Source organism: Hemitrygon akajei, chromosome 16 (genome assembly GCF_048418815.1).
Source record: "Hemitrygon akajei chromosome 16, sHemAka1.3, whole genome shotgun sequence".
Classification (NCBI taxonomy): Eukaryota; Metazoa; Chordata; class Chondrichthyes; order Myliobatiformes; family Dasyatidae; genus Hemitrygon; species Hemitrygon akajei.
In genome coordinates, this window is record NC_133139.1 from 16,158,366 (window position 1) to 16,172,774 (window position 14,409).

A 14,409-nucleotide genomic window follows, 5' to 3' on the forward strand; every position below is an offset into this window, starting at 1 on the left:
GATCTACTCGAATTCTGTGCCAATTATTTAGCTTTGTGTATGTGCTCTTCAGTGTTTACATTAAAGACAGGCAACTTTCAACTAAATTGCTATGTTTCTTGACCATTTCAGAACTACTGGAAATTGCACTACCAGATATTTAAAACCAAAGAATTGTACTACAAATAAGACCAAGAACTCGTGCATGGTCCTTGTTTCAAATTTGATATCCTACCATGACATCTGGGTTACGGCTAAGAATGCACTTGGAACAGCAATGTCCAACCACAAGTGCCTTGATGGCATGCTAATAGGTAATATGGAATCTTTTATCATATGTTTAAAAAAGAAACATTAAAAATATAGTCCTGTGGTGCAAGATTTTATTAGGTTTTGACAAGGATTATACAGATATTTTGATTGATATAACTTTAACTGCTAACATGCATGCAGATAAAATTGTACGTTAAGTTGTGAAAGATAAAAGCTAATTTGCTCTTTGGAAAGGTAAATACGTCACAGTTAAATCAGCTTTTGTAACTTATCTGCAGAAATGTCAATATACCTCTGTGGTCACTTTATTAAGCATCTCCTGTAACTAATAAAGTGGCCACTGGATGTATGTTCATGGTTTCTGCTGCTGTAGCCCATCCACTTCAAGTTTCAACATGTTGTGCATTTAGAGATGCTTTTCTGCACACCACTGTTGTAACACATGGTTACTTGTGGTGAACTACATATACCTGTCTGGACACGCCCCCCCGCTGACTGCTCCTGTGGCTCCTCCCACAGACCATGGCTCCTCCCACGGACCCCGGTATAAAGGCGATTGGAGACACAGCCCCGGCCTCAGTCTCCAGGATGTAGCGTGGTGGTCAATTGCTGCTTGTCCTTTCTTCCAGGCAATAAAAGCCTATATCTCGCCTCACGTCTCAGAGAGTTATTGATGGTGCATCATTACTGTTGCGTTCATGTGGGTTTGAACCAGTCAGGCCATTCTGCTCTGAGTTCTCTCAGTAACAAGATGTTTTCACCAACAGAACTACCACTCACTGGAGTTTCTTTGTTTTTTTTTGTGCACCCTTCTCTGTAAACTCTAGAGTCTGCTGCGCATACAAATCCCAATAGAGATCTGCAGTTGCTGAGATACTCAAACCACCCCATCTGGCACCAACAATGATTCTACGGTCAAATTCACTTAGGTGCATTTCCTCCCCATTCTGATGTTTGGTCTGATCAACCACTGAACCGCTTGACCATGCCTGCATGTTTTTATGCATTGAGTTGCTGCCGTACGATTGATTAGATTTTGCATTTGTGAGCTTGTGTACAGGTGTACCTAATGAAGTAGCTACTGGGTGTAGAAAGTAATTTAATCTTAAAACTCCAACATTATTTGTCAAGTTTAATTTGGGTTGTTTAAATAAACTATTCCTTTGCCATTTAACATGACTAGTTCCTTTATATTTCAGAGTGTTTTTATTAGAAATTATTGTTTAGCAACTAGTGGTTGCTGGTTGTAATGTAAGAGTACTTGATTTGATATTTGTTACTGATAATTCTGGGAGCACTTTGATAAATATTGACCTTCATGTCATAACTGGACACTTGCTTCACTGACCTGTTGATTAGGACTAAAGTTCAAAGATGTGGCCAAGTGGTTAAGGCGTTGGACTAGTGATATGAAGGTTGTGAGTTCGAGCCCCAGCCGAGGCAGCATATTGTGTCCTTGCGTAAGGCACTTAACCACACATTGCTCCAGTCCACCCAGCTGAAAGTGGGTACCGGCAAAATGCAGGGAGTTAACCTCGCGATAGACTGGCGTCCTATCTGTGGGGTGTCTCGTACTCTCAATCGCTTCATGTGGCGGAACCCGGCATAAGCACTGGCCTGATGAGCCTATAAGGCTCAGGACAGATTTACATATACAACCCTGAGATTCATTTTCTTGCAGGCATATTCAATCAATCCAATAACCATCAGAGAGTCAATGAAAGACCACAGCAACAGGGCGGACAGCCAGTGTGCAAAATACCACAAATTGTGCAAATACAAAAAGGGAGGGAAAGAATAATAACAGTAATAAAAATACATAAATAAGCAATAGATCTTGAGAACATGAGATGAATCATTGAGAGTGAGTCTGTAGGTTGTAGGAACAATTTAGTCATGGGGCAAATGATCCATTGAGCTCCCTCCTGCTACTTAACCTTGCGAGCAGAACAAGTGCTACACCTGTCCCTACACCTCCTCCCTTACTATCATTCACGGGCCCAAACAGTTCTTCCAGGCGAGGCAACACTTCACCTGTGAGTCTGTTGGGGTTATCTACTGTATCCAGAGCTCCTGGTGTGGCCTCCTGTGTATCGGAGAGACCTGACATAGACTGGGAGACAGCTTCACCGAGCACCTACATTTTACACTTTGTATTTTAAATTATATATTTCTGACTGAGCACCCTTGCAACTATAATTTCCTTTGGGATAAATAAAGTTTTATCATATCTTATCTCCCAGTGGCCACCCATTTCAAATCTACTTCCTATTCCCATTTCTTTTTCCATTCCAACATGTCAGTCCATAGCCTCCTTTGCTGCCGCGATGAGGCCATACTCATTCTGGAGGAGCAACACAATGCTAGGTAGCCTCCATCCTGATGGCATGAACATTGATTTCTTGAACTTACTGTAATTGACCCACTGCCCTTCACCATTCCCCATTCCAGTTTCCCTCTCTCACCTTATCTCCTTACCTGCTCATCACCTCCCTCTGGTGGTCCTCCCCCTCCCCTTGATTCCATAGTCTTCTACCCTCTCCTATCAAATGTCCACCTTCTCCAGCACTTTATCTCTTTCACCAATCAACTTCCCAGCTCTTTACTTTACCCCCTCCCCCAGTTTCACCTACTTCCTACTACCTTGTACTTCTTTCTCTCCTCCTCCCCTCCCCCACCTTCTTTAACTGACTCTTGCCTCTTTTTCCAACCTTGATGAAGGCTCTCGACCCGAAATGTCAACTGTTTACTCTTTTCCTTAGATGCTGCCTGGTCTGCTGAGTTCTGAGTTCTGAGTTCCTTCAGCATTTTGTGTGTATTACTGTAAAGTTGAGTGAAGTTATCCACTCTGATAACTCGGTGGGAATATGCAAATGACTTGTGCTTATGTTACTTTTGCTTAGAGAAGAGTATTGAGAAACACTGAGTGTAGTAATTACCCTTTTGTGGTTATGGTTTCTCAATCTACTATAGTTAGTCACAGCTAGAGGACATTTACTCATTCTGTCATTTTCAAATAGTATGTTTAAAAATTATCCCCTTATAAACTGTAAGGGGAGTGGGTCAATTATTATATTTTGTTTTATTATTCATTTATACGATGTGTGCATTGTTGGCAAGGACAGTATCGAATACACATCTCTAACAAACATCTTGGGACGGTGATGTTTAACCATTACAATCCCTGTAATGATGGTACATTCACAGCATTATTGGCTAGTGTGTACCAAGATTTTGACCAATTGATGATGAAGAACGTCAGCATACTTTCAGGTCAGGGTTTTGATTTGCAAGGACGCTTGCAGGAATATCATGTTCAGTCTAGGTATTTGACTTTAGAGCACTGTACCCAGATGTGACACAGTCAACATACTGTTTCTCCTGCTGAAGATGATACTGGTGAAACTAGTCTTGTCCTTTAGTACCACTTGGGTGATAGTGCATAGAGAGTCCGTTTCATTCAGTTTTTTTTTCTCTCAATGAATCAAGTGCCCTTTCATTTCTACTCCTCCATTCAGTAAAATAATGTCCAATCCTTTACCTTGGCTCCAATTTTCTCACCAATCTCCATATCCATTTTACTTTATGGATGGACAATCAATCTATGTATATAAAGCTATCTTATGCATTTATATTTATTGCATTTTTAATTTATTATTGTGTTTTTTTTTAAATTTGTATGTTTTTTGTGCTGTGTCAGATCAGGATTTACAATTATTTCATTCTCCCTTTACATTTGTGTACTGGAAATGACATTAAACAGTCTTCAATCTTGAACACAAGAAATAATGCAGATCCTGGAAATTCAAGCAACACACTCAAAATTTTGGAGGAACTCAAATTGATGAGCTCAGCATGGGTACATACAAGTGTCACTGTGGGAAGAGAGAGAGTCCAGGTAGATGTGGGAATCCGTGCATTTATAAAAGATATCAGTAGACAAACTGACTCCAGCTGAGAAACTGTCACACATGGAATTCATCAACTTCATCAACTTTGCCTCCAACTTCCACCCTGCTCTCAAATTTACCTACGCCATTTTCAACACCTCCTTTCCCTTCTTTCCCTTTCTCAATCTCTCTGACTGTATCTCTGGAGACTGTTTATCTACTGATATTTTTTATAAACCCACTGATTCTCACAGCTACCTGGATTATACCTCTTCCCATCCTGTCACTTGTAAAAGTGCCAGTCTCTTCTATCAGTTGCTCTGTTTCTGCCTCATCTGCTCTCAGGATGAGGCTTTTCATTCCAGAACTAATGAGATATCCTCCTCCTTCAAAGAAAGGAGCTTTCCTTCCTCCACCATCAACACTGCCCTCACCCCAATCTCTTCTATTTTGTGCGTGTCTGCCCTTGCCCCATCCACACCCCACCCCACCAGTGATAGGTTTCCCCTTGCCCTTTCCTACCACCCCATCAACCTCCATGTCCAACACATAACTTTCTGTGACTTCTGCCATCTGCAATGGGATCCCACCACCAAGCACATCTTTCTCCCCCTCCCACCACCACTTTCCAGTTTCCACAGGGATTTCTCTCTACGCAAACATTATCCCTCCCCACTGATCTCCCTTCTGGTACTTAACCTTGCAAGCAGAACAAGTGCCACACCAGCCCGTACACCTTCTCCCTCACTACCATTCAGGGCCCCATACAGTCCTTCCACGTGAGACGACTTCACCTGTGCGTCCATTGTGACATCTACTGTATCCTGTGCTCCCAGTGTGGCCTGCTGCATATCGGTGAGACTTGCCATAGATTTGAAGACTGATTCACCGAGCACTGATACTCCACCCACCTGAAAAAGCAAGATATCCCAGAGGCCAACCATTTCAATTCTACTTCCCATTTCCATTTCAACATGTCAATACATGGCCTCCTCTATTGCTGTGATGAGGCCTCACTCAGGTTGGTGGAGCAACACCTTACATTCTGTCTGGGTAGCCTCCACCCTGATGGCATGAACATCGCTTTCTCTAACTTCCATCAGTTGCCCCCTCCCTTTAACATTTTCCCATTCCCGTTTCTCTCTCTCAACTTATCTCCTTAACTGCCCATCAACTCCCTCTGCTGCTCCTCTCCTTCCTTTTCCCCTCCATGGTCTTCTACCCTCGCCTATCAGTTTCTCCCTTCTCCAGCTCTTAATCTCTTTCACCAATTAACCGCCAAGCTCTTTACTTCACCCTTCCCCTTTTCCACTTTCACCTTTCACCTACCACCTTGTACTTCTTCATCCCCTCCCCCACCTTCTTGCTCTGACTTTTCCTCTTTTTTTCCAGTCCTGATGAAGAGCCTCGGCCTGAAACGTCAATTTTCCATAGCTTTTCCACAGCTGAGTTCCTGACCTGCTGTGTTTCTCCAGCATTTTGTGCGAATCTTGAATCTTGAATAAATACCCCAGATCCCAAAAAACAAATTTCAACCTTGACTCATACTCAATAACTGAGGATATCTGAAGTCTCCAGGAGAAGGAATTCCAAAGATTCACAACCACTGTGACAGAAGCAGCTTCTCTTTTCAGTCTGAATGACTGACACCTTATCCTGAAGTAAATCACCAGTTCAAGAAATGCCTATGAAAGGATTGGGCAATCTACATTTGTGAAACTCTCTTGTCAGAACATTAACCGTCTTGCCATTCATTTTTCTGAATTCCAGTTGTTGTTATCAAATGGTACTATAAAAATAAACCATTTAAAGTCATTAGGAATTGTTTAGTGTTTAGAACTGGAGTCTCCCACGTATGTAAAAGCAAGGTAATAAATTTTGTTTTCCCAGTTACATGTGAAAACGCACCAAAAGTCTTTGAAGAAGTGACCAAATAGTATTCCTGCTCAGAAGAACAATATCTCATTAAAGATGCAGGAATGAATGTAGTGAACCTAAATTTCATTGCCTCTAAAGTAAATACGTTCTTTCTTAACTTGAGGATAAAATACAATATATAGTAACGCAGCAGGTTAATAATATTAGCAAATAGAGTCATAGAGTATGGAAACAGGCTATTCAGCTCACTGTATCCATGCCAACAAGAAGATACCTATTGGCATTAATCCCATTTTCCAACACTTTATATAGCTTCCAAAGCCTTGCCAATTCAAGTACTCATCTGGATGTTACTCAGACATTTTAAGTGACCCTGATTTCATCAGTCTCTCAGGCAGTGTATCTTCAGGTACTTGCCACTTAGAGTGAGGAAGGTCCTCTTCTCATCCCCTCTGAATTTCTTGCCACTACCCTGATGCACCATCAATAACTCTTGGAGACGTGAGGCGAGATATAGGCTTTTATTAGTGGAAGAAAGCACTGTCAGCAGCAAGAGACCATCACACAACATCCTGGAGACTGAGGGGGGAGCAGTGCCTCCAATCGCCTTTATACCGGGGTCTGTGGGAGGAGCCACAGGAGCAGTCAGCAGGGGGGGGGAGCTGTGTCCAGACAGGTGTATGTAGTTCACCACATACCCTAAGTCCAGGTGGGGACTAAAACCAATGTTTCATTTATCCCACAGTGAAATTCAAAGCTCCTCAGATAACTGAAATGTCACAGGATACAGAACAAAATGACTGCCTAATTGGACAGTGGAAGATGCCCTTTGAGATGACTAATCATAGCAAGGCTGCTTTTGAGATTCAGTACAAGGCAACTGATGAAGAGAAATGGATCCAGGTCATTTTTCTTATCAAATAATGGCAGAGTTTTAATCCTCCAAATCCCATCAATCCCATTAATGCAAAACTAATAAAGGAAGTAAAAATATTGATATGCATGAATATATATGTATAATTATATAAAATATAATAATTCAATAGTGCATTTCGTATCAATTTCTTAATAAGACTGCATTTGTGAAAAGAAAATGTGTTTACTAATTCAGATTAATTTCAGCTAGCTCCATAATCTTTTGTAGCATTAAGAGTTGTGGTTGGATTACTAATTTCAACATGTTGATATTGCGTGTTTGCCTGCATTTAAATCATGAAAACAAAAACATGATATAGTTCAAAGTTAGTTTTATTATCAAAGTACATATATACAACCCTAAGATTCATTTTCCTATGGGCATACACAACAAAATCTATAGAATTGTAAATATAATGATCAATGGAACACTGGGACATTCAACTAGAGTGCAGAAAACAGCAAACTGGGAAGACGCAAAAAGAAGAAACAATAATAATAAATAAATAAGCAATAACTATCAAAACATGGGATGAAGTGTCCTTGAAAGTGAGTCCATTGATTGTGGTGTTGTAACCGTTCCTGAATCTGGTGGTGCGAGTTCTAACTAATTACAAAGGTTATTAATAGGTTATTAATTATTATTGATTAGTCTTAACATATTTGATTAACCTGAATACAATGAGAACTTTTTAAAGTGGTACATAATTTACATTAACAGATGAAAAAAATTAAACCTTGGAGATGAAAATAAATGACACATGCAAATCAATGGAACTATTTTCAAAAACAGATTACAATAGAGTTCCTACTACGTAATATGTGCTATGCAGACAGCACGTTCCTAGGCAGATGTGATTCTTGTATGATCATTCAAAAATATTGTTTTCCCATATTGTTTAATAGTTTAAATAATTGTTAGTCACATTTTAATAGCTCAATATCCCTAATGTAAATATTGCAGATGACACAATGATTGTTTGCAAATGATTGCTCTAAAATTAGTGTTGTTTGTAAACGAGGTGAAAATGGGTAGTGGTGTTGATCGTGAGGATGGTTGCTGTAGTCTAAAAACTGATATTGATTTTAGGCAAAATGGGCGATGCAGTAGTGAACTGAATTTAGTCCCAGTGGGTGTGAGGTGATCTACTTTGGAAACGCTAATAAAGGTAGGACACGTACTGAATGGTAGGTTCTGGGGAAGTATAGACGAGCAGAAGGATTTGTTGGTTAGTAGGTTAACTGGCTGCTTAAGTTCTCCCAACTGTGCAATCTTGCAGAAAGATCTGAGGAGAGTTGGGGAGAATTGATGAGGATAAAATATTGGATTGATATAGGATCTAAGATTAATGTAATAAGTGTTTGGTGCTGAATATAGGCTGGAGAGATGTTTTTATGCTACACCTCTCTCTATGATTCTACTTAAGGAAGTAGGAAGAAAAGTTACCTGTCAAAAAATGTAATTCTGACCAAGCCTTTTTCAACATATGAACAATAAGACAAAATATTTTGGTTTAAAGGGCATGTCTCAATTTGCCACTAATAATTCTGACACCAGCACAAACATATAATGGTATGGCCTGAAGCCCCAATAGTCCCATATGGTCATTTAAGAAAGTGAAAAGTTTACTTGGTTTGGTTTCGTAATTTATCACTTGACCAATACGTATGTATCTCCATGCAGGATCTGGATCCGTACTCTGCACAAAAGTGTCTCTTTAGTTTAATGCATTTCATTAGGATAGGTGCTCTGGGACATGAAAAACCACAATATCAAACCAAGTTTCTTAATCATTCTTAATAAGTAATGCAGAAACCAAAAAGCAGAGGCTGTGGTCTATGATAATGTCATTGCTAAATCTAAGAGGGAAAAAAAGCTTATGGAAATGCAAAAGAGTGGATATGACCATGGAGGTTTTGCTTTGGTAATGAGTCTATTTTTTCCCATGGTATACCAGCTATTAGGACCCATCTCTAGTTACCTTTGAACTGAATGACTAGCTAAAAGACTTCTTCCCAAAACTATGCTTGATTAGATACAGTATATAGCTAAGAATCAACATATCGGAGACACCCTAACCATCAGCATTATACGTCACTGCTGGCTAAAAACTGGACTAACCACAAGTTTTATGCCTTTAACTATGGTCAGAGTGTGAGTTCCTTATGATGTGACTTAACTCCTGCCACCTTTCCATCATCTAAAGGACACAAACCCTCAGTTGGATGGATTATTTTCCTTTTAGATCAGCGCCCAACCTATTTAATGTCGGGAACTCCTACCAATAACCAAGGGGCCCGTGGATCCCAGTTTGGGAAACACTGCTTTAAATGGATAAGCACAACATTCAACAAAGTGGACAGCATTTTAGAAAACTCAAGAGATCCTGCAGACCCAATATGGTCTCGATCCAAAATGTTGACTGTTTATTCCCCTTGTCAATGCTGCCTGACCTGCTGAATTCCTCCAGCATTTGTGCATTTTATTCCTGGTCATAAGAGCTTACTTACTTACTGCCTGTTTCACCACGAGTATTTAGGGCAGCAATGAAGGCCCTCCATCTCTGGTGGTGTTCAGGACTTCCTTTATTATGCCAGTAGTTTCCTCTTGGTTCTCACTACTGTCAGTCATGTAAGCTCTAGGTGGAGACTCAGGAATACCGTCGCACTCAAATGTAGAAAGATTCTTCATTGCTGTTTCTGTAACAATTTTGTTTACCACTCGGGGTTGTTAGCCCGGAGTTGAATCCCCGAACCTGGAGGACCAGTGGATCACTCTTAGTCCGGCCCTTATCCTTTGACCTGTTTGCCATGGGTGACCCTATCAAGAGCCAAAGCACAAAGCCCTGACTCCAGCCAACACGGCTCTCTGGGTCATTGAGGCACGTAAGCCACCAAACCCTACAACAAAGCTGTGCTCCGCTTGGAGGTGGTTATAAAAGCACAAGAGTGATTATCGTCTTGGAAAAGAAAATAGAGTTGTGTTTCTGAAGTTCCTTCTCAACAAAATCGCTGCTGGAATGCAGGCGTTCAGTTTATGCAAGGCAAGCTCTGACAAAGAGAAATATAAAAATCATTAGTTACTCAGTCGGGTGAGAGAACGCTCCCACTCCATTAAGCTTATTACACTGCTAATGACTATACACTTCGTAAAAATCATTGTAAGGCAAAACCTGCACAATAAGTTCCTAGTTATTGTGACTTTAGAGCTTTTCTGCAATGTCTTTTTTTTTAACCAAAGTCCTTTTTTTTCTTTCTCGATACCTAGGTTCCCCTAACAGCAATAAATAGTACGTTTTTCAGGCAGTGTAACCTCTTACCTTACACCAAGTACCAGCTGAAGATCCGTTGCAAGCCGAAAGCTGAGACCAGTCCATGGAGCGAGTGGAGTAACGAGGACACATGCATGACAGCTGAGCGTGGTACGTCTGGGAACTGGTGCGGTTGTGATAAGTGAGCAACTTCAGTGTGAAAAGTAAATTTATTATCAAAGTTCGTATACGTCTCTATATCCTACCTTGACGTCCGTTCTCTTGTGGACATTCACAGTAGGACAAAGAAATACGATAGCATCAATGGGAAAAGAAAACTACACTCAAAGACTGACAAGCAGCCAATGTGAAAAAGAAGCCGTACTGTTCAAATACAAATAATAATAACAACAAAAAAGTAAATAAATACTACTGTGAACTTGAGTTGTTGAATCCTTGAAAGTGAGTCCGTAGGTTGTGCTTGGTCCCACATTACAATAGATCACAGAATCGTACCTCACAAGTACAGGTACTTTGCCCATGATGCCTGTGCTGTACACAAGACCAAGTTAAGCTAACTTCCTTCTGTCTGTACATGATCTCTATCCCACCATTCCTCACATATTCCTGTCCTTCTAACAGCCTCTTAAATACCACTATCCTATCTGCTCCCAGCATTACCACTCTCTTAAAAAAAAAGAAAACCTGCCCATGCATGTCTCCATAAAACCTGCTCTCAGCTTAAGTGCATGTCATCTACAAAGTTGTCAATTAAGTAGCTTCTATCAGCATTGTTTTGAACAGTTCTGACCTCATGGTAGAGGAATGGGAGCATAGACGTAAATTTTTACAGATGTACCTTGGAGAACATTCTCATTGGCTGCATACTCTCTGGTATGGGGGGGGGGGCACTGCACAGGATTGAAGTAGGTTTGCAGGAAGTTGTTAACTCAGTCAGCTCGATCATGGGCACTAGCCTCCCATCATTAAGGACTCCCATCACCCAGGACATGCCCTCTTCCCATTGTTACCGTCAGGGAGGAGCTACAGGAGCCTGAAGGCACACGCTCAACGATTCAGGAGTAGCTTCTTCCCCTCTGCCATCAAATTTCTGAATGGTCATTGAACCCATAAACACTACCTCACTACTTTTTTTCTCTCTTTACACTGTTCATTTAATTTAACACATATATATATTTACTGTAATTTACAATAATAATAATAATGTTTTATTATTATGTATTGCAATGACCTGTTGCTCCATAGCAGCAAATTTCTTGACGTTTGCCAATGACATTAATCCTGATTCTGATGATGGTAGTCTTCTGATTTATGTTTCTGCTGCTGTGAGGTTCTGCCCCCGGATTTCCAAATGTACGCTTCAAAACGTGTTTAAAGTGTTTGGTTAATACATAACTTTTCTCCCTATGACCTTTTACAATGTGTTCAAGCAGTTTCAAAATACGAGGAACTTCATGTGGTGATATCACGTGCAATGATGTGCCAGTACATGATTGGACAGAGCACTGAGCACGCGCGTTGTTTGCCAGAATGTTTCAGCATCTGGCTGGTTAAGACGTGTTTGTTTATTACTGTAAATAAAAGTTCCACTAATTCTTCCAGAATATGATTCTTTACTGTTAAACCACGGTACGTTTAAACAGAAATAACATAACACTTAATAGCATTTTGACTAACTTCAGCCGCACCTCCTGCTGCTTTACTTTGTTGCTAAGTTGCGATTAATTTGCTGATTTTTTTGGTATTAGTTCCAACTCAACAACTGCAGCTGTGGAGAAGTATTGAGAAGCCTAATTCAGAAGGAATTCGAAGAGTGTGTCTTAGATGGAAGGTATGCTTCAATGTGTCACCACATGAATGAGTTGGTTGCTGTTTTGGTTGGTAATGTTACTGGTACCTCTGCAGTTTACTACGCTTTGACATGAAAAAAATTTAATAAACAAGCTGAAGGCAATGTGACAAATTGCTTTTGAAGTAAAATTCTTGACTTTCAACTCTCAAGTTTAAAAAAGATGCGAATAAAAAGTTACTTACTTACTGCCCAGTATGTCGCTAGCATTTAGGGCAGCAACGAAGGTCCTCCATCTCTGGTGGTGTTCAGGGTTTCCTACAACAGTTCTTCCCACCAGTTTTCACAACTGTCAGGAATGCTAAAGATGAGGGAGCTGGTTTACAGACAGAGGCAATGTGTAGTGAAGAGAGGCTGTTGATAGGGCAAGATTGCAGTCAACAGGATGAGCTGCAACGTAAAAGGCGGACAGAATCGAAAAGGGTGAATACAGGACTGAAGGTGTAATATTTGAATGCATGCGATATACGGAATAACGCAGGTGAACTTGTAGCACTGTTGCAGATTGGCAGGGATGATGTTGTAGGCATCACTGAATCATGGCTGAAAGGAGATTATAGCTGGGAGCTTAACATCCAAAGATACACATTTTATCGAAAGGACACGCAGGAAGGCGGGGGGGGGGGGGCGGGCATTGCTGTGTTATTAAAACATGAAATTCAATCATTAGAAAGAGGCGACGTAGGGTCGAAAGATGTTGAATCATTCTTGACAGAGCTAAGGAACTGCAAGGGTAAAAAGACCCTGATATGAGTTGTATATAGACCCCCAAACAGTAGTAAGGATGTGGTCTACAAATTATAATGGGAGATAGAAAATGCTTGCCAAGAGGGAAATGTTACAATGGTCAAGGGTCAAGGGGGATTTCAATATGTAGGTTGACTGGGAAACTCAGGTTGGTGCCAGATTCCAGGAGGGGGAATTTCTAGATGCCCCACCATATGGCTTTTTTAGAGCAGCTCATGGTGGAGCCCATTAGGGGAAAGGAAATTCTGACTTGGGTATTGTGCAATGAAGCAGAATTGATTAGAAGGCTTAAAGTAAAAGAACCCTTTGTGATCATCATGTGATCAAATTCACTCTGAAATTTGAGAAGGAGAAGCTAAAGTCAGATGTATCGCTGTTACAGTGGAGTAAACGGATTTATGAGAGAGGAGTTGGCCAAAAATTGATTGGAAAAGAACATTGGCAGAGCGGTAATAGCTGGAATTTCTGGAAGCAATTCGGAAGGCACAGGATATATACATCCCAAAGAGGAAGAAGTATTCTAAAGGCAGGAGGACACAACTGTGACTGACAAGAGAAGTCAAAGCCCACATAAAAGCCAAAGAGAGGGCATATAATAGAACAAAAATTAGTGGGAAATTAGAGGATTAGGAAGCTTTTTTAGGCAATTAAAAAGGTTGTTAAGAAGGTGAAGATGGAATATGTATGTAAGCTAGTCAATAATGTTAAAGAGGATACCAAAAGTTTCTTCAGATACATAAAGTGTAAAAGAGAGACAAGAGTGGATACCAGACCACTGGAAAACGATGCATGAGTTAGAAATGGCGGATGAACTGAATAATTATTTTATATCAGCCTTCACTGTGAAAGATACTAACAGTATGGTGGGAGTTCCAGGTGTGTGAAGTTACTAATACTAGAGAGAAGGTTCTTGGGAAACTATACGATTTGAAGATAGAAAAGTCACCTGGACCAGGTGGAATACACCCCAGGATTCTGAAAGAGGTGGTTGAAGAGATTGTGGAGGCATTATTAGTGATCTTTCGAGAAACAATAGATTCTGGAATGGTTCTGGAAGACTGGAAAATTACAAATGTCACTCCACTCTTCAAGAGGAGAGAGAGGCAGAAGAAAGGAAACTATAGGCCAGTTAGTCTGACTTCAGTGGTTGGGCAATTCTTGGAGTCGATTATTAAGGATGAGGTCTCAGGGTACTTGGAGGCATGTGATAAAATAAGCCATAGTCAACATGGTTTCCTCAAGGGAAAATCTTGCATGACAAATCTGTTGGAACTCTTTGAAGAAATAACAAGCAGGATAGACATAGGAGAATTGGTTGATGTTGTGTACTTGGATTTTCAGAAGGCCTTTGACAAGGTGCCACACTTGAGGCTATGAGTCCATGATATTACAGGAAAGATTTTAGTATGGATAAAGTTGTGGCTGATTGGCAGGAGGCAAACAGTGAGAATAAAGGGAGCTTTTTCTATTTTGCTGCTGGTGACTAGTGGTGTTCCACAGGTGTCTGTGTTGGGACCGATTCTTTTTATGTTATATGTCAATGATTTGGATGACGGAGTTGACGGCTTTGTTGCAAAGTTTGCAGATGATATGAAGGTAGGTGGTG

At 40.6% G+C, this 14,409-nt stretch overlaps 1 protein-coding gene across 1 annotated transcript in view; it reads left to right on the top strand.

The window, feature by feature from the left end:
* Nucleotides 1-236: 236 nt before the first annotated feature.
* The window catches only part of LOC140739781 (interleukin-6 receptor subunit beta-like), a 51,198-nt gene continuing 37,025 nt past the window's right edge, over nt 237-14,409 (top strand). Inside the window, exons 1-4 of the mRNA XM_073068295.1 lie at nt 237-293; nt 6,766-6,923; nt 10,204-10,357; nt 11,956-12,038. Coding sequence (XP_072924396.1) covers nt 257-293; nt 6,766-6,923; nt 10,204-10,357; nt 11,956-12,038 — 432 coding nt within the window. The 5' untranslated portion in view covers nt 237-256. The remainder of the gene's footprint in view (nt 294-6,765; nt 6,924-10,203; nt 10,358-11,955; nt 12,039-14,409) is intronic.